The following is a 23,773-nucleotide window of genomic DNA, read 5'->3' as shown; positions in this document are numbered from 1 at the left end:
TAGCTCAACTGCCATTCTGTGCACTACTGGCTTCCAAATTCAATTATTCATAATTGTGGACGGTAGCCTGGTAGGTACTTTATTTTTCCGGAGTCACACACTCACTGAAATGTAGTCTCTCCTCCCCACTTTACATTGTCTGTTTGGGTTGTGCTTCTTATATCCAAGGCAGCCTATATAATTCATCTTTTTCCTAGTTTAGGTCCTTGTTGAAGGAGAGAGCTCGGTATGGCGGGGGTCTGTCTTTGGTAGTGTCACATCCCACCTTCTGGGCTTTTCATCATTCCCATTGTGGTTCTTCCCTGTTTCCTCACCCAGAGGGTTTCCTCAAATCACCATCTAAAGGAAGTATTCATACCTGGCCTGTCCTTGGGTCATCTTGGGGAAACATCTTGAATTCTTAAATTTTTGCCATATCAAACTACCCTCATTCTGAGTCCCAATCCTTCAAGGACCCGTCTTTTTCTGAAACTTTTTTCCCATTAAATATATGGGACTCTCCTGAGCCTTTCTTTTTTTTTTCCAAAGATTTTATTTATTTATTGGACAGACAGAGATCACAAGCAGGCAGAGAGGCAGGCAGAGAGAGAGAGAGAGGAGGAGGAGAAGCAGGCTCCCTGGTGAGCAGAGAGCCTGATGTGGGGCTCCATCCCAGGACCCTGAGATCATGACCCAAGCTGAAGGCAGAGGCTATAATCCACTGAGCCACCCAGGCACCCCATCTCTTGAGCCTTTCAAATGAGCTAAAAGAAGGCTACTGTCTGGACCGTCATGAAGCTGGCCCTGCACATGTGTACGGCAGGTGTGCACCCTGTGTGACTGTCTTTGGTGTTGGTTGTGTGTGTCTGTTACTGTACCCTCAAAGGCAGGTACTGCCTGATTTCTCTCTTTGCTTGGTGCTCATTCTTCTTTGATTCACAGACATGGTTGGGATGCTTTCCTTCCTTGAACCTAAAAAAACAAGAACCTCTCCCTGCTGTTCTGGGTTAGAGCAAGAGAACTTGAACTCAGATGGACCTGACCAATGTGACTTTAGAAACACGTATGGGGATAGATCACCCCTAACAAGTGTCTCTTTTCCCGTTCTCTGGAGAACACAGGCTGCTGCCAAGCTGTCTACTTGCTGTCGCTATGCTAAAGCAGCAACCCCAAAGGAATTGCTTCTCCCTTTAACTAAATGCTGAATCCTGTAGGTATTTGGAGCTTGGTCTGAAGAGCAGGGCACCCTGGGAAATGCAAGTCAGAATATACTTTACCAGAACCTTATTTAACGAACAAGCTGCTTGTTAGACTGTTCTGATGCGAAAGGTCTAATTCATTCTGTATTTGCTATTTTTGTGGCATAGTCAAATTATCCCTAGCCTTCAATAAACTCTTGGTTCCATTCTACTCTTTTCTTATTTGTTGTCTTTTGTCTTCAGTGTCAAATATCCAATATTCATGCAACACCTCAGGCAAAAACATTAACCTCAAGCACAAGAGTTGGTCTGAAAAACAACACTGAAAACTAAATTGCTGAAAGAAGATGTAATTTACTGCACTGTGTTTCTGATTAAAATCTTTTGCAAGGAAAAGGAGGCCCAGGGTAGGGAAGTTATAACAATTTGCTTTAGTTGCTAATAGGAGCATAAGCATCCTTTAAAAGGTAACATTCAAAATCAAGGTCCTGGCCAGCAGGGGATCTAGCAGCAGTTGGGCAGGTTAGGTTGCTTTCTCCATAAAAACAGATGAAAACCTTTCCAGAGCTGACAGTTCTGGTGAAGAGATAGCATTGCAAAGGACTGGGCTGAGAGAAGCCACGAGAACGCTGTGCTCACTAGCGCTGGAATTCTACTCTGTAAATTCCTCCAGGAGTCCTTATTTGGTTCAAGTCTCCAGGGAACAGAAACGTGCTGCACATAAGGTGTGGTTCAATGGTTCTCCTGTCATCTCTGCAGGCTTATTAGACTGTGAATTTCCACAGCTGTAGATGGTGTCACTTGGGCTGAAACAACTTATCCACTGATGTCATGCAATGAATAAAGGATCTTCTCTTTAGAGAAGTCCTCACATCTGGGTACTGTGATCCTCGTCCTCAGTCCTTCCTGGTAATCCTTCTTGTGTACAGATCAGTGGTTCTCAAACTTGATCACACACTAGAATCACCTGGAAGGCTCGGTAAAAGCAGTTGGCTGGGCTGCCCTGCCCCGGGTTTCTGACTCACAGTTCTGGAATGGGGCCCCAGAAATGTGCATTCCTAGCAAGTTCCCAAGTGATGCCGATGCTGCCAGTCTAAAGACCGACAAACTTTGAGAACCACCGTTTTAGTGAAAGCAAGACTAGAACATGGTCAGCCAATGAAGAGCTAGGAAATCCTCAAGAGGAAGGTACAGGACATAAACTACACAAAGGCAGGCAAAATCATTAACTGGTTCACCATCGCACAGTTATGAAATAAATCCATGAGGCATGAACTTGTAACTCCTTCATATAAACCTCTGGAGAAGAGTCTGCCAAATTGTAGTTTGGGGGTCATGCTGAAACTGTCATGACAAAGTGGAGGTTGGACAACAAGATGAACTGTAGGGTCTCTTTCAAATCTAGAGATTATAAAATGAAACAATGTTTTAACCTGATTTATCTGTCTCAAGTAAATGTCAATTTTTCCTCCACCCTTATTATTCTCTTTAGACAGTGCTCGGATGCATGTTATCACACTTGTCCTCGCCTGTCTTGGGTGAGAGTTATATATGTGTCTGCCTTTTCTATTAGATCATCTACTCCAGGGCAAAGACTGTGATTTTTCTGTGTCCTTCCCGGTGCCTGGTGTATATGGCACCTGCTCAAGAAAGCTATGCAGAACTTCAACTCAAATATTTTTATATGAAGATGTACGATACTTGCAATGTACCCTCACAGCACCGCTTCAAAGATTTCAGAGACGACTTTGAGGTTCCTGCACGGCAGATGCCTTACAGTTCCTTTATTAGAAGCCAGCATTCTGGATTGCGCATTGTGAATTTCTCATCACGAGAGTTTTGTTTGATAATTGACTACTTCGGGGAATTAAACAGTAACCCTGTGACTGGGAAGAATGAATGGATAGTTCTCCTCAAATGCTTAATTTATGAACACTAACCCCATTATTCCTTTATATATCACCATATAATTACAACGTGGTATTTCATAATTTAAATACATTTGAGGGTTCTAATATTCAGATATTTGGGGGGTTTTCCACACAACACATGCTGGGTTTTTGATATATGTTATCTAACCTGGTACAGCACCATGCAAACATTTAATGTTATAGCATAAACCTGTTTTCATGTTCTGAAAATGCGAATGCAGTGAATGTTCATATGCAAACGCAATAAAATCTCATTAGTTTTTATTTAAATAGAGCAGGCTGATTGAATCCCACTCAGTTGGTCACTAGCCCAAATAAATAATACCTACTAAATGGGTAACATTAAAAGCAGCTGGAAGCATTACCCATCAACATTCGAGGACTCTGGGAAAGGTGGTGCTATTGAAAATGCAGATAGCTTTTTAAGCAGAATTATTTTCCTCATGGTTAGTGATGTTTCAAGTAAAACAAAATGGGGGCACTCACCCTGAGGACGGTGGCTATTTTCCCATCTGCCCTGGTAATTGCTTGTCAAAAGCAGGCTTGCTTTGGATGCCTGAGATCCCCAAAGTAATGGGAAAAAGATCAAGTGTTTTGAAGCAATAAGAAAACTGACGACACAGTCACATTTTCAGGACCGCGTAAGTGCCAGATTGCTTCATTTAGATGCATGATTATTTTTGTCCGGAATTTGAATCCTGAAATATTTGTCCTTGCAACTCTTGAACAGTCCTAAGTTCGTTTTTATTTGGTTTGTTTTTTTATTTTTCCTGTTTTACACATTACTCAAATGGTTTCTTTGTAATCAGCTCTATGGGGTTTTATTAACCTCATTAACCTTTCCTGTCACTTCTCTGCGACGCTGCCCTTCAAATAATGACTAGTCATTAAATATAGGGGAAGTCTGCCTAGTTGGCTATAGCCTGGCCGGGGAATATTCTTCCGATTATTTTTCCTTCCACAGAGGAAAATGTGGAGCCAGCTCCACCCACACCAGTTGGAGTTTTGGCTCACTACTTGCCCATTGTGACTTTTCCCTGACCTATCCTCAGCCACCTCACAAGTTGCCATGACAGTAAAATAACCCAGTAAAATGACTTTTGAATTATATCTTTCTAGTTATATTCTCTATGTTCCCCAGTTTTGTGTTAAATATATATAATGTATACAAATATATAGACAAATTTGTGTCAATAAAATATTTATGAAGCACTTATTGTGGGTCAGGTACTACGCTGAGTATTTTTCTTATTTCATTTAATATCCGTATCATCTTATTTCATTTAATATCCATTAGCCCCATTTTAAAAAATAAGGAAACAGATCCAGAGAGGTTAAAAATAATACAAAAATTGCTCAAGATAACACAGCTAGAAAGTGGTGGAGTGATGGAGGCCCTTTGACCTGGATTCTGAGCTATACTGCGAATCTTTCTTAAAATGCGGCTACAAAGGAAAAGAAAGTTGGAGCTTACCCACAAGGATGGTGCTTTTGCTATCCATAGGACATCAGTTCCTGTTGACACTGACGAACTGCTGAGTACTTTCTATGTGCAGGGTGCGTAGTGGAGATGAGCCATCCCCTGTCATTCATTCCTCCTCCCCAAACTTGCATTTACTCTACCCTCTCTCAGGACAAATTGAGATGATAGAACCAGCTAGAGACACGGCAAGCAAATAGTATGGCTAAGAAGTAAGTCATAAGGATTTGAGCCTTTTGAATTTCTTAATGGAGCAGTAAGATGGATAAAATATTAGAAAATACCTATCCATACTGAGATAAGCTATAGACAGACAGCTCCTGGTATCACTGATCACAGCTATTAAGCATCTCAGAGCATTTGAGTTTCAAAATACCACAGATAATCAACTGAACAGCCTTTTGAAGATCTGTGCTCTGATTTCTTTTTATTCTTTGTTGCCCAGGAACATTTGCAAGGAAGTGAAAGTCACACGTTCTTTCTCTTTGGTACCTGTAGGTGTTGACTGCTGATTTCAGGAGCTAGTCAGCACTATAAATCTGGGAACCTTTAGCACTTTGTAATATTTATAATGTGTTTTTTAAACTTTAGCATCAGACAAAAGAGTTGTCTGAAAAATCGGGAGATCCCATCTTCACATGCGTAACACCTTTCATATCAATGAGATCAAAGTGCTTTATTAGCAAGTACCAACAATCTTCCTTCCCACTTAGGACAACAACTGCAGAAGTGATAAGCAAAGGAGGTTGCTCAGGACAAGTAATATGGTAAGACAGAATCATAGGGAGCTGTGGTGGAGCCAAACCACACCTGGGACTCCATTTGCAAATATGGGCAGATCATGGGCAGTGGCTCCCTTCAGAAAGAAAGGTGAACAAGAGACAGATTTGCAGATGCTGATGCTGTAGAAAGAGCTTCCCCCAGTCCTTAATGTATTCAAGTTATTCACTAATTGTTGCACTGTGTGTTTATCAACCCCTAGTTGCGTATCTGGTATAATGTTTTTCGTGTTCCTAGACTACAACTACACAAAAACCTGCCATTAGCAAATAGACTTGGAGGTTCTTAACCAAAAGATGCATGAGAAAGTTAAACAAAAAACATATGGATTCAAATTTGTATCTCAGCAAAATCACAAATGGTAATGTTACAGACCTTCTGAGGGTTACCTGTGTGTAGACTCAACTGTGTGTTGCTTCCATGAATGCTTGAATACCATAATAACATTGGATTTCCTTAATAAATATTCTAAAATGTAAGCTTTTCTTGCCTCTTCTTCTTCCTACTTCCAAATCAGCAAGTGGTTTCTATATATTTAATCCAGTTTGGGTTCAACACTAATTGATGAAGATCTGCTTTTTTTTTTTTTCATGACTAAACAGTCTAGGGCTGTTGCTCATTTCTCTTTCTAGAGGCTATTCAGTTTGTCCGAAGTATTCAAATTTTCTCAGTGTACTCCTAGAGGACAGGCACCCCATTGCCTTATCAGGAAAACCTAGTACAGTAACCAGTGTATAGTAATTCCTTAAGAAAAGTTTGTTTTACCTTTTCACATAATGTCACAGAATCTTGATTAGTGGGTCTCTAAAAGTCTCTGCCAGGCCTTGGCTTGTGTGACATTCTGTTGTATAAGGGCCCAAGGTCATCTGAGATATAGAATGAATGCCATGAGGTCTCTGCTCGAGTGTCATTTCTCCAGAGAGACTTTCCTGGACCACTTGGTCTAAAATGGTCACTCTCTGTCCCTAACCTTTCTTTGTATCAATTGAAAGTACTTATACCTATCTGATATGTACCTTTTTTCATTATCACTCTTCCTCACAGGACTGTATGGGGAAGGCCCTTCAACTGCTTTAGCTCAGAGCCTAGGACAGTGCCCATCATCACATGGATAAATGAACCAAGTAAACATTGTAATGGTCATCGATCTAAAGAGTGAAATGATTAATCTTTCTCAATGAAGATTATCTTGAAACTGTAGGATCCATCATTATAAATGATGCCAAAGTGTTGTTAATGGGAATTTTTTCATTGTGGGAAGTGAGAGTTTTTTTGATGATTGATTTTTTTTTACCCATTGAATTCATCTGTTTAGTACAAACATTTTAAATTGTAGGAAAAAAATTACTTATAGCTCCACCTTTCAAAGGATGGAACTTCTTGAAAATAGTTAAGTTGCTTATGGTCCAAATAAGCTTTGTGTTTTCCTTGCAAGTCATCAATAGTCTCCTGTTTGTATCAATTTTAGGAGCTCTTCATGCTCACTTAAGTTAATTAGTACCATCTCTGAGCTACTGCTGAAAACTTCCATATCAGTCTCACTTCTGTCATTGTTTAATGACTTTGTTTCATTTTCTAGAATACCTCTTGTCTTACATCCACTTAGGTTCAAAGTAGTTGAATTCGAGACCCCAGAGTTGATGAACTCCAGGCTCCCTCAAAAACCTGATATTTCATAACCTGCAGAACTTATTGCAATATGTAATTAAGTTAATTATTTTTGCATTTACTTGATGTTTGACTGCCTCTACCATTTGATCATAAGGGGAGTTCTGTGGATAAATGTTTGTTTCGTTCACACAGTTCCCGGCACACAGTAGGTACTCAAATGAGTGGATATCTATCCTTTTAACTTTTCAAAACATGAGCTCACATCAGGATATTATACTACACTAGGGACAGCAGAGGAATTTATCTCTTCTAGAAGAATTTAAAGTCCTTGGTTACTCTGCAAGTACTAGTATTTCAATAAAATACAAATTTCAAAATACAAATTTCAAGTTTAGTATTCTTAAGTCTTAAGTCCTACTCTCTATTCAAGATCAGCCATTTCTGTATCAACGACCCATCTTCCTGGAACCTTCCCCCCCTTAGCCTCCCTCTTGATTCAGTAACTCATTTTGCCATTCACAGGATTTCAAATGGTATAAATTCCCAGCTCAACTCAGTACAGAAAAGCATGTTTTATTAAACAAGTTATGATAAGTAATTATGCCTGTGACCAGGTATCATGAATAATCAGGAGCATGAATCAAGGTTTTATTATTGAGTGCGGTGTAGTAAAGGAGGGGGGAAGGCCTGTGTAAGTAGAGTTTGCCAAGAATGCCACGCTCAAGGCACTGGAGTACCTCAATTTGTCCTGGGCACTTGTCTTTGTTTTTCTCATGAGATGGAATAATGACACATACCAAAGTAAGCCAGTTAATAGCAGCCTTCACACTGGCTTCTTGATATTGCTCCTTATTTTCTAATTTTTTCTTGGTTCTAAATTTTGATTATCTAGCCCACTGAAGGCAGAGAAGATTATTGATGCTTATACAAAGTTATAAATGATGTCAATTATGAGTAGGCTCTTAGAGTGGTGGAATGGTTCATAAGGTAAAAAAAAAAAAGTAATCACTTTGCTACTGTTAGATAATCACTTCATCTTTTATGAATTTGTTCCTGTGCTATTTGGAGAATAGTAATCTTACCTTTAGGCTGGTTCTATGTTTGGGAATTAACTTATTTGAGGTCCTAATATCATCTGTGTGTTCTAGGCAACAAAAATGAGTTTTTCATGAGCAAATATGAGAAGGGCACTTCAATATTACACAGCTAAATCACTCACTCATTGTTGACTTGCTTTTTGCTAGGTGCTGTGTTAGAATCTGAGGGTATGGTGGTATGGTATATTAAAGGTGGCCACAAATTCTTTGATACTTCTCTCATCAAGAGGGGGGAATCTATGTCTTCCCCACTTTGAATCTGGGCAAGCTCTGTGACTGCTATAACTAACAGTAAGTAAGTGACATTGTTAAAATTTCTAGACATGGGCCTTAAGAGACTGGCATCTTCTATTTTTTGTCTCTTGGAATGCTCCCTTTTGGAGCCCTGAGCCACCATATACAAGGCTGACTTCCATGCCAATATGAAGCACAAGTAGAAAGGCTGTATGTAGAAAGAGAGATTCTTGGTTGCTGTACAGCTGTTCCAGCCCCCAGCTATTTGAGATATCCTAGCTGAGAGCCCAACCATCATGGAGAAAAGACAAGGCATCCTGGCCACCCTCTATGTGAATCTCTGACCCACAGAATCATGAAATATAATAATAAAATTTATTTTAATCCATTACATTTTAAAGTAGTTTTCTACACAGCAACAGATAATCAAAACAAGGAACAAATCAGACTTGGTCCATGTCCTCACAGAACTTAAGATTCAGCAATTAGGACAATACAGAGCTAATTCTGGGTATATCCCAGAGTAGAGCAAGAAACTGAAATGTAGCAATTTCATAGAAAGTGGAAGAAGCCTACCATTGTGTTAAACTTCTTTATTTTGTGGTCTGTTAACAGTGCTATTATGTGCTTAATGCTGTATTAAGTTTGGTCGCCACTCTAGAACTTCTCAGTTAAGGGTAGGCATTCCAACTGGAATGGGCAAAAGAAGCTGCCATAACTCCACACAGCCCCACTGTTGCAAATTCTTAGATATCTGAATTGTTCTTAAAACTTCTAAGTGATAAACACAATAGTCAAATGCCTCTCAACAGACACACCCTTCTCATAGAAAGTGGACATTTTGCTTCTACTACAGCGGGCCCTGGATTAGCTGCTGTCATGGTTGATGAGCTGAGCTACCTGAGGTTAAAATCCACTGCCTCAAGGGAGCCTAAGGTACGAGGCAGAGTGGATGCCAACTCTTCACAAGGTAAACGCAGGTACTCTAGTAAGGGTGGAAATATTGCATTACTGTGATTTCCAGTTCATGTCCAGTCACTTTTTCTCTCTTTTTAAACCAAGGTACTAAAGGCCCCAGATTAAGTAAAATGATAAGATTAAGTATTTAAGGACCCTCAGGGAAAGAGATTGGAAAGAAAAAACCAAACACTTGAGGTCTTTCCAAGGAAGGCTACAGAAGCTATGTGGTCCCGAGGTGACAACCCCAAATACCAGCAGGGCCAGGCATGCCAATGGAAGAGAGGGAAGTGAGCCAGGAATAAGGAGAACAGCGAAGGGGGAGCTAGAGTGACATGTCATAACCCATCCAGACAGGCAGTGGCCCTCTGCTGCACAGCGCCTACACTACGCTACGCCTATGCTACGCCCAAGGGTGCAGAGATGCCCAGCTTTGTAAATTTCCTAAGGAAGTAACATATTTCAATTTTTATATGAGATCTTCTAATTTCGAAATGTTGGGCCGAACAAAATACATCTGTGGGATGATAGGAAGCAACCTCTGATGTAGATGCCTGACATGGACTGATGCGGGGTCAGCCTCTCACGGCTACAAAACAGACAAATGAGTTTGGCCAGACCTTGCTGTCAGCGGTTGCGCTAACCCTGGTAGGATTTTGTTTTTTAAATGCACTTCTCCATTAGTGATGGTGAGTGAAATGTCTGGCTTTGCAAATTACTGCTGTCGTTTAGTTTAATGTACTCTTGTTTTTACATATTTATAAAAACCTTTTACATTATTAATAGTGATTAAATGCTTAGACACTGAAGATCAATAATGCTTCTGTTCACCTATTTACATTATTAAAAAGTAATAAGTCATACAGAGCACGTATAATATGTGGTTTACTTTGTAGTCATGTTAGGAGCAGATCGAAAAAAGTGAAAGAAACTCAGGCTATCGGGTAAAATGTACATGGGAAAAAAACCAGTAGCTGGGTTGGGCTTGCTAGAGATGTGACTGTGCGCAGGTTACATGCTCACAGAGACATTGCGCTCTCATGGGGCACGGGAGGTACCCATTTATGGGCTCTCACATGCCAGAGTAGCAAACTTGAGACAACAAAAAACTAGTCTCACTTGGATGCACAAGGATGAACAGATATTTAACCTTTGTGCGTCCTTGCAATAATTAGTCACCTGCGTGCCACTGTCTTTAGCTCTAAAAGCTTCTGATGGTGGCAACACTCAACAGAGAGTCATCTGTGGGGTCACACTTTGCCAGCAGGCAAATGAGCCCCTTGACAATGTTCTCTTTATCTGCTTATCCAGCTAGATCTCAGTTATGTGACAAAAGCAAAAAAGCAGAGTGGGTCACCTGATTTTGGGACAGCAATGTTCTAGATCTGTCTGAAGAGTGCAACTCCACAGCCAGGGACGTCTAAAGGCTGTAAGTCTTTTCAGGGTTAGCTAGCTCAGCCTTCTAAATAGCCAGAGGGGCTGGGCATAGTGGTTCAGAGGTCAGGCTCCCAGTACCAGTCTGCCTGGGTTCAAATCCTGGCTCTGACACTCGAGGGTTATGACCGTGGGCAAGTCACTTACTTGGTACCTTGGTCCTGGTTTCCTCACCCGGAAAGTAGGCATAATACTAGTGTCTACCACGTAGAGTTTTGGTAAGGATTAAGTGAGATAGCCCATGTAAATGCTCAGTAGGAGACCTGACACACAATAAATGCTCAAGAACAATTTACATAGAGCAAAGGGCCCATTTTACCCGTCATTCAATTGTGTTCTACCAACAGGAAGTTCATTAGCACTGGTTTGAAGTTTGGAAATAAGGCCACTAAAATGCATTAAATGGAGCTGGATTTTTAAATGCCACTTGTTTTGTGTGTGTGTGTGTGTGTGTGTGTGTGTGTGTGTGTGTGTGTGTTTTGACCCAGATGTAAATTTTCCAGCAGAAATTAGATCTAAGTCACCAGGTTTATTTAAGGACAAGTTGAAATTGGGCAGTTGTGGTGTAACAGAAAGGTTACATGAGTTGCAACGCTACAAACTTGATAGCTGTGTGACATTGGGCAAGTTACTGGATCTCTCTGAACCTGTTTCCTCTTATATAAAGTGCATGAATACAAACACCCACTTCACAGGCATACTGTGAAGATAAAATGAAATTAGGCATGTCTGAGGACTTTGCAAATGAAAAGGTACTATTTAGGTGTAAGAGCTTGTAACTATTATTATTTATATGTGATCGGGGTCAGATTGATTTTACCCAGAGTGACACTGCAGGTGTTGATCTTTTAGGGGAAAAAGAATGAGATCGCTTGTCCTCAACTCTATCCTTTGGAAAAGGCCTCCACCTTTTCTGACCCATTCCTTAGGTCTCTAATAGATGAGACCACTAGATAAAGGGAACCTGTCGTTCTGAATTCAAATGTGACCTGCAGAGCCAAATGATACCTTGGTGCATTTTACAAAGGAATGAGGACAACTCAATCAAACCAGGAGAAGGAGAAGGGCCTTAGCTAACACAGGTAATCGGTTCCTTTGCCCTGAAGCTGAACCGTAGGGTTGCAAGTCTCTCTTGGCTTTGCAAAGTTCATGGCTCTGATGCCGTCCTGCTCTGGATCACAACGACTTGTCTCCTGCTGCTCTCAGGCCTCTCCCTTCACTTGAGTTCACAGAGTCATTTAACAGACCTTCATGTCATGGGGGTTGTTATTTCTTCCACTTGTTTTTTTGTTGTTGTTTGGACTCATTTTCTCTGAGCAGGGACAAAGCTGCAGAGAGGTGACTTCCCTCTACCTTAAATAGGACAATGGGGGTAATGGCTGCCTTTTGTTCCTTTTGGCCCTCTGTTGTAAAATCCCTAAGTCTCCACTACCTAAATAATGACTTTGACTACAGCCCCTCCGAAAGTTATCCCACAGTTGTTACTGTGCTAGGAGAAACATTTCAGAATGGGGATGACTGAGTCTCTTGGGAGAACTCAAACTTCCACCGGATGCCCTGGCCGAACAGGCCTTTCTGGTAAAGTGCTGGCATTTGGGTTTTGGGTTCTGTCAGACATGTAAAAGGTCACAAATGCCCAATAATTAAAAAAAAAAAACAATAAGGAAGTTTTAAGTTTCAGTATCAGTTCTTGTATACAGTTTGTGGAAAGGATGCTTAATATTTTACATTTCCATGCACATCTGGATTTTATCCTTTTCTACTTTGTATAGGTCCAGATGGGGTTGTCATTTTTTTGGACTGTCACTCATATTAATATAATTTTTTAATATTAATATAAATTCTTGACTGAGCTTTCTCTTGGGGACTGATCATACCCACCAGCATTCAACAAAGTGGTGGATAGACAGGGGCTCCTGGACAGATACTTTGCAAGATTTTTTGAATTCCCATTTGTAAGTCTAGAAAGTAGTGAAACATCTCCTTGTGGAATGAACAAAGGAGGACGTTTTTAAGAGACTCGAAATGTTGACTTCAGTGACTTATTTATGTCCAGTGTTAATTAGTAAACTATATCATTGTTGAAGATGAAGCAGAGGATAATAATGAGAAGTTTATGTGATTACACTTCAAATAAGGGAGTTAATTTTAAAGATTTCTTTACACACTAGGCTGGGCTTTGTTGTTAGGTCTTTAGGGACAATTCATGCATCTCAGCTTTTCTAAAAGAGAGCCTTTCTTTCTTTTTTTTTTTTTTAATTAATTTTTTATTTTTTATAAACATATATTTTTATCCCCAGGGGTACAGGTGTGTGAATCACCAGGTTTACACACTTCACAGCACTCACCAAAGCACATACCCTCCCCAATGTCCATAATCCCACCCCCTTCTACCTTTCTTTTTAAAAAATTTTGTTTATTTATTTTAGAAAGAGTGAGAGCGAGCATGAGCAGGAAGAGGGGTAGAGGGAGAGAGAATGCCACACAGACTCCACGCAGAGCAGGGAGCCCCACACAGATCCCAGGACCCCAAGATCATGACCTGAGCTGAAATCAAGAGTCAGACGCTTAACTGACTAAGCCACCCAGTCACTCCTGGAAGATAGATTTTCAAAAATATTGCATTTCACATTAGCATGGCAAATTCACCCAATTCTTCCATATAGAAACATTTTACATCAAAATTTAGCTTTTGAAATTCAAGGTTTTTCAAGGGATAGGTCCAGAAGCTAAGTAATAAATTGGCAAATTACACTTCCATTCTGTTTTTGTCATTTAAAGTCCCACCCATACTTTACTACAAATAATACACATCTTGAGTGTGTGTGTGTGTGTGTGTGTACACACAGCTGACCCTTGAACAACACAGGGATTAGAGGTGCCAATCTCCCCACGCAGTTAAAAATCAACATATAACTTTTGATTCCTTAAAAACTTAACTACTAATAATAGCTTAGTGTTGACCAGAAAGCCTTACTGATAACAGAAACAGCTGAGTAATGCATATTTTGTATGTTATATGATGTTATATGTATTGTATACTATATTCTTACAATAAAGTAAGCTAGAGAAAAAATGTTATCAAGAAAATCATTAGGAAAATATATTTATAGTACTGTACTGTAACAAATCCGCATACAAGTCGATCTATGCAATTCGAACCTGTTTTTTAAGGGTCAACTGTATACACACACACACACACACACACACGTATTTATCCTGTATGATAAAGAATCTCAAGAAATGACTTCTCTCTCTTAACTGATAGTTAAGATCTTGGGCATTCCAGAGAAGCCTAAAAAAGAAATCGATATGTACTGTGTGGAATGGAAAGTAGCCTGATCTTTAGAAGGTATCTTCCTTTCGCAGTTAAGGAAAAACATAACCACTGTTTATTAAGGATAAAATAAATACACATATACCTGCTGTCAAATGAGATCTCTGGAGGAATGACGTGAGTACTGTCTTTGCCAATGAGGAATTTAATTCGATCATAGAAGAGTCTTGAGGTATGCTGAGAGAAGAGGGGTTGGCTTTGCTGAATGAGGTCAAGAGGATCTGGTGAGCCCTGACAGAGAGGACTTATGTAACAGTTGCTTTGTTGACAACAATCAGGGTCCACACAGTCTGTCAAACCATCTGAAAAAAAATTTTTTTTTAAATTTAGCTTCAAGAGAAACAACATAGTTTAAAATATGCATAAATGGAGAACAATCTAGAATACAAAGGTAGCTGTGCATGTTTTGAATTTAGAATCTATTAAATTCATGTTTCTCATGAAAACATACTCTGAGTTTAGATGGCACAAACTATTTTGCTCACAAATCTTTCTTCCCTGAATTCTTGAGCTTTTGTGGGCTATCCCACATTGTTTATATTTGGATACAGTATTCCATGAGGTGTCACTCTCTATAGAAATTTCCTTCTTCCTCAGCAAGAACATTCCTCCAGGATAGCAATGATTCTTCTAATTCTTTTTGAATTTCTCACACCAGGTACATTTATGAGTAAATAATTAACAAATGCTTGCCAGCTTGAATTTGTATTTTTTAAAACATCTCCTAATATTCTTGTCTAGTGGTGATTCTTCTTTTTTTCTCTAAGACTTTACTTATTTGACAGAAAGAAAGAGAGAGAGAGAACACAAGCAGGGGGAGCAGCGGGCAGAGGGAGAAGCAGGCTCCCCACTGCGCAGGGAGCCCAATGTGGGATTCAATCTCAGGACCCTGAAATCATGACCTGACCTAACGCAGACCCTTAACCGACTGAGCCACCCAGGCATCCCTACTGGTGATTCTCAAAACAGAAGTTGGTATTTTCACAGTGAGAAAGTGTCTGGAGCAGGGCAGTGATTTTCAAATGTGCAGTCGATTATCTGGGGAGCTTATTAAATATGCATATTCTTGAGCCCCACCTATTAAATCAGATTTTTTTCAAGCCCAGGGTTATGCAGACTTAATCTGGGTGATTCTGGATGATTCTGAAGCACACTAATGTTTCAGAACTTTTTTTTTTTTTAATTTGTAGAAGCAACTAGAGCTTACTTGGTCCTAACAGCAGTTATTTGATGAAAATACTAATAAACCTTAGGTATATGAATGTGATGAGTTGCTCTCTTTCATTTCCTAGGCCTTCACTGCTTACTTCACACGCCTGAATCCATGGTTGTAACAATAAAAACAATCACATACAGGTTCATTCTTTGGTAGAGGAATTGACGAGGCGGTAGAGGGGCACAGGCGTTGCAGGAGGAGGGGTTAAGTCGAGAATCTAATAGGCGCAAAACACTGTGTTAGGTGACTGAGGAAGTAAAGAGATTAAAAGATTAAAGTGCAGTGTTACAGGAGACTCCGTGCAAAGAGAAGGGATGCGAGTGGTTAACTGAGCATATGGACACCCCATTCACACCCAATGAGCAAAACAAACAAACAAACAAACAAAGTCCTTCCAAGGTCCTTAGAGCAGACAAGTGGCTCTAATTTAGATGTTTAACAAGGGTAAATATAAAGAAGCTAATCTTGGCTGGCTGCAGAATAGAGAGGTTCAGATGGATGACTGGCTCCTTAGGGCTGCTGCAAGTTACCAGCCCCTGGCTTCCCGCTGCTCTTTGGCTTGCTCGCTTTCCCAGAGAGCTGGAGGTGGCGTGCTACAGCTGAGGGCAATGAAAGCCAGCGACACCCAGAGAGAAGACGTTTGGAACAGTAGCCCTAGGGCACCCAGGAAATATTTTTCCGCACATGAGGACCTTTCAAATTCCTTGTGCCATACACACTACTTTGATTTAAAATGCAGTTTGTTGCTTTCTTGCCTTCCCTGTTTGTTCAGTGTATTTTTGCCCCGATTTCTACTGTTCTGTACACATATTTCTTTCTCACCGATGACTAGCTTTTAAGTGTGGGTGCATTCCAGTAAGAAGTTCCCTTCTGCTCTCCTTTCTCCTCTCATTCAGTAAATCGTATTAACAGATTTTCTATAGATTTTAGATACCGCCACCACCTCTCTCTCCCGTACGTGGTTGTCAGTCTCCTATTAGCACATTATCTCTTTAGTCTGCTAATTAAACATCTGGATGCACTGAAAAGCTGGCAAAAATATCGGGCTGATTAGAAGAGTTCTCTGATGTCTGGGACTGGTGCATAACATACCGCACAAGGAAAAACTCCTTTTTCAAATGGGCAGTCGCCCTTATCTTTCAACTGGTTACAAATGGACTAGTGATCGTTGGATCAGGCATTTGCAGGTTTCAACCTGTCAGCCACAAATTTGAACTTAGTTTTGAAAAGAAACTGAGTTTAAATAAATAGAAACACCAAATGGTCTTCAAAACTGAATTCTAAAACCAAACACAGAGCCAATTCAAAACTGGGACTCACATTCCCATCTAGTTATGGGCTATAAATTCCAAACTAATGCTTCATATTTAATAATTGCCTATTATAACGGGCTGACCCTCTAAGACCTCTGTTTTCTGAGAGAACAGCGAGACTTCTGTTGAATCTAGAAAGGCTGCAGGCAGGCAGCCCAATAATGGTATGCAACCCCCAAATTAGAATTCAAAGGTAAGCCCAATCCATGGGCAAAGATCTACGCACCAATTATCACATTGGCTAACACTCCATACAGTATGTCTAGACTGTTACAAAGAAGTGAAAATGAGAGTCACACTGCATGTGTGGGTTTCTTTCTTTCTTTCTTTTTGGTGGGGGGTACTATTACTAGTTCTTTTATTGTTCTAAAATGGCAGCTGTGGCACCCTCCTGACAGCCAGGCTCGGGGTATCAGATAGGAAGGTATCAAATGTTCACTGATTTTACTTTTAGGGCCTGTTCCTTTTTAAAAGGAATAAAAATAAATAAAAGCCAGAAAAAGAGGAAGAGGTTAAATTATCCTGAAGGACTAAACACTGCATGCACCATTCCTAGCTTTGCCAACCCGTTAGGGGCGATGCCGGCAGGCTTGAGCAGGGCTGATAAAGATCAAGGATGCTGGTTCTTTCGTATATGCTCAAGTAATTTCCTACTAAACTACTTCCTAGATGGATGCCTTTAGATGAAAGAATGATCAGACAAAGGAATATGAATGATAGAGGGAAAACCCATATTTTTCTAATGCTTAAAGTGAATTTGTAAATATATATCCTTTTAGGGACAACATCTATATTACCATCTTGATAGAGATGGACAGTTAGTTCACGATAGGGTAGCCCAAAGGATTTGGAAACATGTATAATCAGTTAATATGCCAGGTGTGGCCCGAGGTACTTCCATACCTACAATTTCAACTAATTCCTACAACAACCCTGTTAAGTAGACATTCTCATTTTCATTTACATATAAAGGAGGGGAAGCCGAATGTGGCTGCACAGTTGGGAGAAACTGAGAGTCATATCAACAGCCCGCATTCTGACTACAAATCTACATGATCAGCAACATCATCTAAGCGAGTACGACTGAGGCTGTAAGACTTCCAAGTACCTGACTAATGTAGGGATTTAGAATACACACAGCGCTTAAGGTCAAAGAACCAGACTACGAGTCTCATCTTACTTTGCCACTTATAATCTAAATGATCCTGGACGAATCATTTCATCTCTTGGATTCTCAACTTCCTCACCTCCGAGATGGGGATTATAAAAATGCCTCTCCCACAGAGCTGTTGAAAGGATCACATGCTATGATAATCCTGAAGAGTTTGCCATTAACCAAGTGCTGCACTGTATAGACTTCAAAGAGTCTAGGGCTAGAGTCCTAAGGGTAGGTGCCAATGGTGTGCAGTGGCTGCTAAAAATGTTCAGGCCCACTTCCATTGATGGTGCCTTATTAGCGGCCAGAGGGCAATTAGCTGTCATGTAGCATAGTCAGTTCCTTCGAATGTGTTCCTTTTGTGAACTTTGCTTGGTTAGGTTGTCAGACAGATAGGATCCTGTGTGGCTCTAAATAGACACTAATGCTACAGTAAATCTTTATTCATTGAATTTCACAAATTCACAGTTTGTTATCATTTGGACAGGGGCTGGATTGAAGCTTAACCTTTTCAGCATCTACAGAATAGAGGGTCTGCCAAGAAAATTAATAGTGAAAAAGAAATCGAAGGGCTGATCATTCCAATGACTCAGTTAAACAAAATCTTCTCAGGCATTTTAGAAACCCATAAAAATAGGCTAATTCTAAATCATTCATACATTTTTACCAAAGCAGGCCCCCGTACCAGGCATTCCTATTTGCTTAGTTGCTGCTGTTACATGCATAGAAGGTAATAGGACTGTCTTTCCTTGGGAAATAGTCTATAATTCATTTGATTTTTCATCTAACCAGGTTGACTTTCACCCCAGCATTTTGCTGTATTAGTAAGAAGAAAAAGGGAGAGGCTCAAGTTCACTCAGAATTTGACCCACTCAAATCACTCATACAATTGACTTCTTCTGGGTCAGGAGAGTAAAGTGTTTATATGCCACTAATGTTCATGTCCTCTGTCCCCAGATGCCATCAATGGCTTCTCAAATCACTCAGAGTAGAGGTCCATGTCCTGACAATGACTTAACTTCCCCACAGTCTGGCTCTTCACTCTCCCTCTCTCTCACCATTCTGACCTTACCTCCTATTATCCCATAACCCCCTTCCCTATTATTCCTATGCCTGGAATGTTTTTTCTCCATTATCGACATGGATCACCCTTCCTTTCTTTGAAGTCCAAAGGCCATCTTCTCAGGGAGGCTTTCTATGACCACCTTATTTAAAACTGCATCCCTGTCCCACACTCATATCCTCTTCCCTGCTTTTAAAAAATTTTCTCCATCACACTTAGCATCTTCTATCATACTAGTTCTTTTCAAATTTTGGTTTATTGTTGGCCTTTCATGATTAGAATGTAAGCTCCATGGAAGCAAGGATGTAGTTGTTTTTATTTATTGCTATTTCTGCCCCAGAAGAGCACCAGGCTGAAAGTAAGCATTCAATAAATATGTATTGAATGAATAAATGGATGTCTTAAAAATCCTACTTTTATGACATTTGTAAATTTACCTTGAGATTAATAAGCATTTAACTAATGTGTCAAAAAACATAGGTTATAAGTAGATTCTTTACTAATACCACACATTTATTGCCTCTTTAAATTACTGTATTTCAAATACTAGCTCATTCATTTTCACCACTGCAAGGTAGGCAGATGTCAAGTATGACTAGCCTTAGTTGATAGATAATGTGACTGATCTAGTCATGGAGTGCTTAGGTGAGTTACGGAGTGTAGATTTCCCAGTTTTGTATCTGGCATTACTTGACAGTTTAAGCGCTCATAACTAAGTGATGATCCTTTAATAAATAGGTTGTTTGGAAACGAGGGTGCTATGGTCAGAAGAGAATAATTAAGACTACACTTTGCGATGCTAGGTCTTTTGTCCCAGCCAAATCTTAAAAGTAAATGTGGAGAGGGTGTCTGGCCCTTAAACAGAACAAATGTTACCAATTCATTGCTCCTTCTATTTTGTTTTCCTATTTATTAAACACTGCAGCATGCTGGTGACATTCAAAACATGAGGCTTATTGATCCATGAGCTTATGTGTTCATAATTCACCCATGGTGCTGATTTCTAGATCTAGAAACACTATATCATAAAACAGGCTTGCAAATAGCTATTGTTCTTAATGAGTGGTGACTTGTTATGAAGAATGATTCCTGGAAGATCATTCTCTTTTAGGCAATTAACTTATTGATTTTACCAATGAATATGAATATAGACCACTGGAAGAGTTTGTATAAGAGAAGCTTGGGAAGCATGTGACAAATACTTAAAAGATCAGGGGGGAAAGGGTTGCTCTGATTAGACACTCCTATTCCACATCTTTTTAACCTCCTTAACAATCGTTCCACTTGCCTCCCTCTATAACTAGAGTGAATAAAATGTAATCTTTGTTTGATAACTGAAGATCCTATGAACTTCACACTGTTCTGTATGATCTGGTATGATCTGGCTAATGTCTACCTTCATATTCTCAGCTCCTACCAATCTTTCTTTGGCCCACACACCAGTCAAAATGACTTGCCTTTTACCTCCTAGAAGAGCTTAGCGCATTTCCACTGTAGCGCGTTTGTACATGCTGTTTCCTTGGCCTGGGGTATTCGGCCCCTCACTCAGGTGAGGCCTGCGTTACCATGTAGACTTGGTTAGGTGCCCCCATACATGTTTACAGCACTCTAAAAATTTTATAACACTCTTTACAGTTGTAAATATGTAGCTATTTGTGTTGTTTCTTATTTAATATCTTTCTCCCTTCCGAGACCATAAGCTCCACGAAGGCAGAAGCTTTTCTTCTTATTTGATCCCTAAAGCCAAGCACAATACTTGGCACAAACTAGTAATGAATGAGTGGAAAATTGGGTACACTCCATATGCAATGTCTGGCTGAAAGGTACACATTTGGGTCAAACATTTAGATCAGTACCATCCAATAAAATTCCTTCCCAATGATGGGAATGCTTTAGATCTGGGCTAGTAAGTAGTCACTAGGCTCATGTGGTTACTGAGCCCTTGAGATGTGCCTAGTGGAGCCCAGAAACTGAATTTTTAAAGATCTATTTATTTTAGAGGGAGGGAGAGAAAGAAAGTGAGTGAGTGTGATGGGGTGGGGCAGAAGAGAATCTCAAGCAGAATCCCCACTGAGCACTGAGCTGGACATGGGGTTTGATCTCATGACCCTGAGATCATGACCTGAGATGAAACCAAGAGTTGGACACTTAACTAAGTCACACAGGCACCCCCAAAACCAGATTTTTAAATGTTATTTAAGTTAAAATGAAATAGTCACATGTCATTATTAGCTACCATATCAGACAGTGAAGATTTTGATATCTCCAAATGGTTAGATGTTGGATGGCCTGTAAGCTTAGATGAACACCAGAAAGAATTTTGAAATTTTTAGGAGGACCTACTTATCATTATTTTTCCTACTGTGGATTCTTTCCTTGCTTTTATGTCTAAGAAGTCCTTTCCTGTCTTGAGATCTATCACCTATATTTTCTTCTATTTGTGTTTGAGGTTTTCTTACACAGAACTTATTAATCAGTAGTATTTTTATCTTTTTTTTTTTTTTGGAATATGCTAGAAACTGAAAACCTAAGGGTTGTTTTTTTTTTCTTAGTAGTTGTCTTAGCACCATTTATTTCATAATGCTTCTTTTCAGTACTGGTTTTTGGTGCTGGTTTTATAATCCACCAAATTTTTATTTGTACGGGGGTGTGTGACAGAGCTATTATTCGCTTGTTCTGACCTGTCTATTCTTCCACCAGTATCACTTTGTTTTAATTATCATAGCTTTAAAATATGCTTTAATGTCTGATAAGTTTGAACGTGTCCTATTTGTTTTAGTTACTCTGATTCTGGTGTAATGTCTAAACTTTTTTTCTCATGTCAATTCATATGTGCATGTAACATATGATGATCACATTTTCTAAACCCCAAATCGGTACACATAATTAACACATGAAACTGTGGTCAGCATTCACATTAATATTAAGTCTCCTCCTCCAAGCACAGGGTTGTGCACATGGTAGGTGCTTTTGGACTAAAAAGAAATGAGGTCAAGGTATTTGAAATGTTTGTAATTTCTATGGTAATTAGTTCTTACATATACAATGCATAAGATAGCTTTCTTTGTTTTGTATGTTAACAAAAAAATCCAAAGGTTATTTGTTCTCTGTTCTGTTCTTACTGTTCAAGGAGCCTTTAGGTAGCTCCTAGACCAGTTGTGTCACCCACATATTCAATGCAGCCCAATTAGCTACTAAGAGTCACAATGCATTGAATCAGAGTGTAACTGAAGTCAAAGCTGCAGGAAACAGCAGCAATACTTAATGAGCATTCAAAGCTGATTAGAATGCAAAAAAAATTCAGCCATTCTTTAAGTATCTGCTATAATATAGAGCAATCAGGTAGCAGCTACTTGAAGCAATTGCTTTAAAGTGATTTTTTTTGATTGGGAAGATTTCTTAAGAATTACATTTTAAAAACGAGGACCATTTTTTTCCCCAAAAGGTTCAATTGGTACTTTCTGATTTAATTAAAGCACACACATACATACACACACACATATGCACAAACATGTATGCAAATATTAATCACTAGTCATATCCAACTAAATGAATCCAGTCATTCTGGTTAGCTGGAAAGCTGAAACCACCAAATGAAGGACATTTAATGTATTCCTAGGGACAATATTTAAACAGCATAAGACTCAAATTATTGTCCAAAATCTCAGTCCTGGGGCTTATTTAATCCATCCATTAAATAACCTGAGGTTATTTAATCCATCTTTCCATCTCAAGGTAGAACCCGATGTATATTTATCATCAATATCATCTTAATCCTACTAAAGGAAAAAAACGGTAATTGGAACTCTCCAGGAGCCTTCCTTGCCACTCCCTAAAGAAACAATCATAAAAATACAGTGAACTCAAATCAGGGTCGTTGATTTTTGATTCGCACATAGATACACAGTTTTAAAGGAATGCTCAGAGGTCAATACATGTTGAGCAAAATCTTCTATACCGTTTGCATCTATATATACCACAGATATTAAGAACTGGTAATCCATCAATTCATTAATATTTAACTGATACATTCATTAAACATTTTTGGCTGCCTCAAGGTGACCTTGAGGCCATAAAAATGCTTGATAATTAAATATTTAATTATTTTTATCAAGCTGTACTTTATTAAGGCAGGAAACTTATTTTGGCTTAACCCTGAGTTAGATATTACAATCATAGGGGTTGTTAAAGTATTTTTTGAGCATAAGCATTTTAATCAATATATCAACTGGGAAATCTCCATTACAACCTCAAATCCTTTTTGGAATGAGGCAGACCACCAAAGTTTATACCTGGTTTTATCATTTCTTTGTTATATGATCTTGAGCAACTTATTTAACTTCTCTGTGTCTTGGTTTCCTAATTTGTGAGGAGTATATTAAAAGTAGTTCCTGCCTCATGGGGATTAAATGAAATAATTCACATAAAGGACTCAGCACTGTGCCTTGTACATAGTAAATCCTAGATACAAGTATGCTAATATCACTGGTAATTATATTATACTATATTGTATTGTACTGTATTGTATTGTATTATGCCAGAGTTTTCATGGGAAAGTAAAGTGAAAATGAATCTCAAAGGGCCATAAGAGTCCAGCAACTAGTTGATCAGTGCACCATGTAATTGAAAATCTCACTCTGGCTTCCCAAATAAATTTTTTTTCAATTGTTTTCCTCATTCAACATTATTTATTTTTGTTAATTTTTAAATATTTTTTCAAATTTAAGAGTCTGAGAAACAAACTGAGGGTTTTGGAGGGGTAGGGGTGGGGGGTTGGGTGAGCCTGGTTGTGGGTATTATGGAGGGGATGTATTGCATGGAGCACTGGGTATGGTGCATAAACAATGAATTTTAGAACTCTGAAAAGAAATAAAATAAAATGAAAAAAATTCAATTAGTTAACATATAGTATATTATTGGTTTCAGAGGCACAGGTCTGTGATTCATCAGTCCTATATAATACCCAGTGCTCATTACATTATATGC

The 23,773-nt window shown here is 39.3% G+C and overlaps 1 protein-coding gene across 7 annotated transcripts in view; it reads right to left on the bottom strand.

The window, feature by feature from the left end:
- TENM1 (teneurin transmembrane protein 1) overlaps window positions 1-23,773 on the bottom strand; it is an 801,322-nt gene that overhangs the window by 149,435 nt on the left and 628,114 nt on the right. For all 7 annotated transcript variants that reach the window (XM_082717245.1, XM_082717244.1, XM_082717248.1 and 4 more), the window contains one exon: window positions 14,125-14,341. In XM_082717245.1, the coding sequence (XP_082573371.1) occupies window positions 14,125-14,341 (217 nt within the window). The remainder of the gene's footprint in view (window positions 1-14,124; window positions 14,342-23,773) is intronic.

The sequence above is a fragment of the Mustela nivalis genome (genome assembly GCF_964662115.1).
Source record: "Mustela nivalis genome assembly, chromosome: X".
NCBI lineage: Eukaryota > Metazoa > Chordata > Mammalia > Carnivora > Mustelidae > Mustela > Mustela nivalis.
Note: the sequence above shows the minus strand (reverse complement) of the source record. Positions and strands in the feature narration are given on the sequence as shown.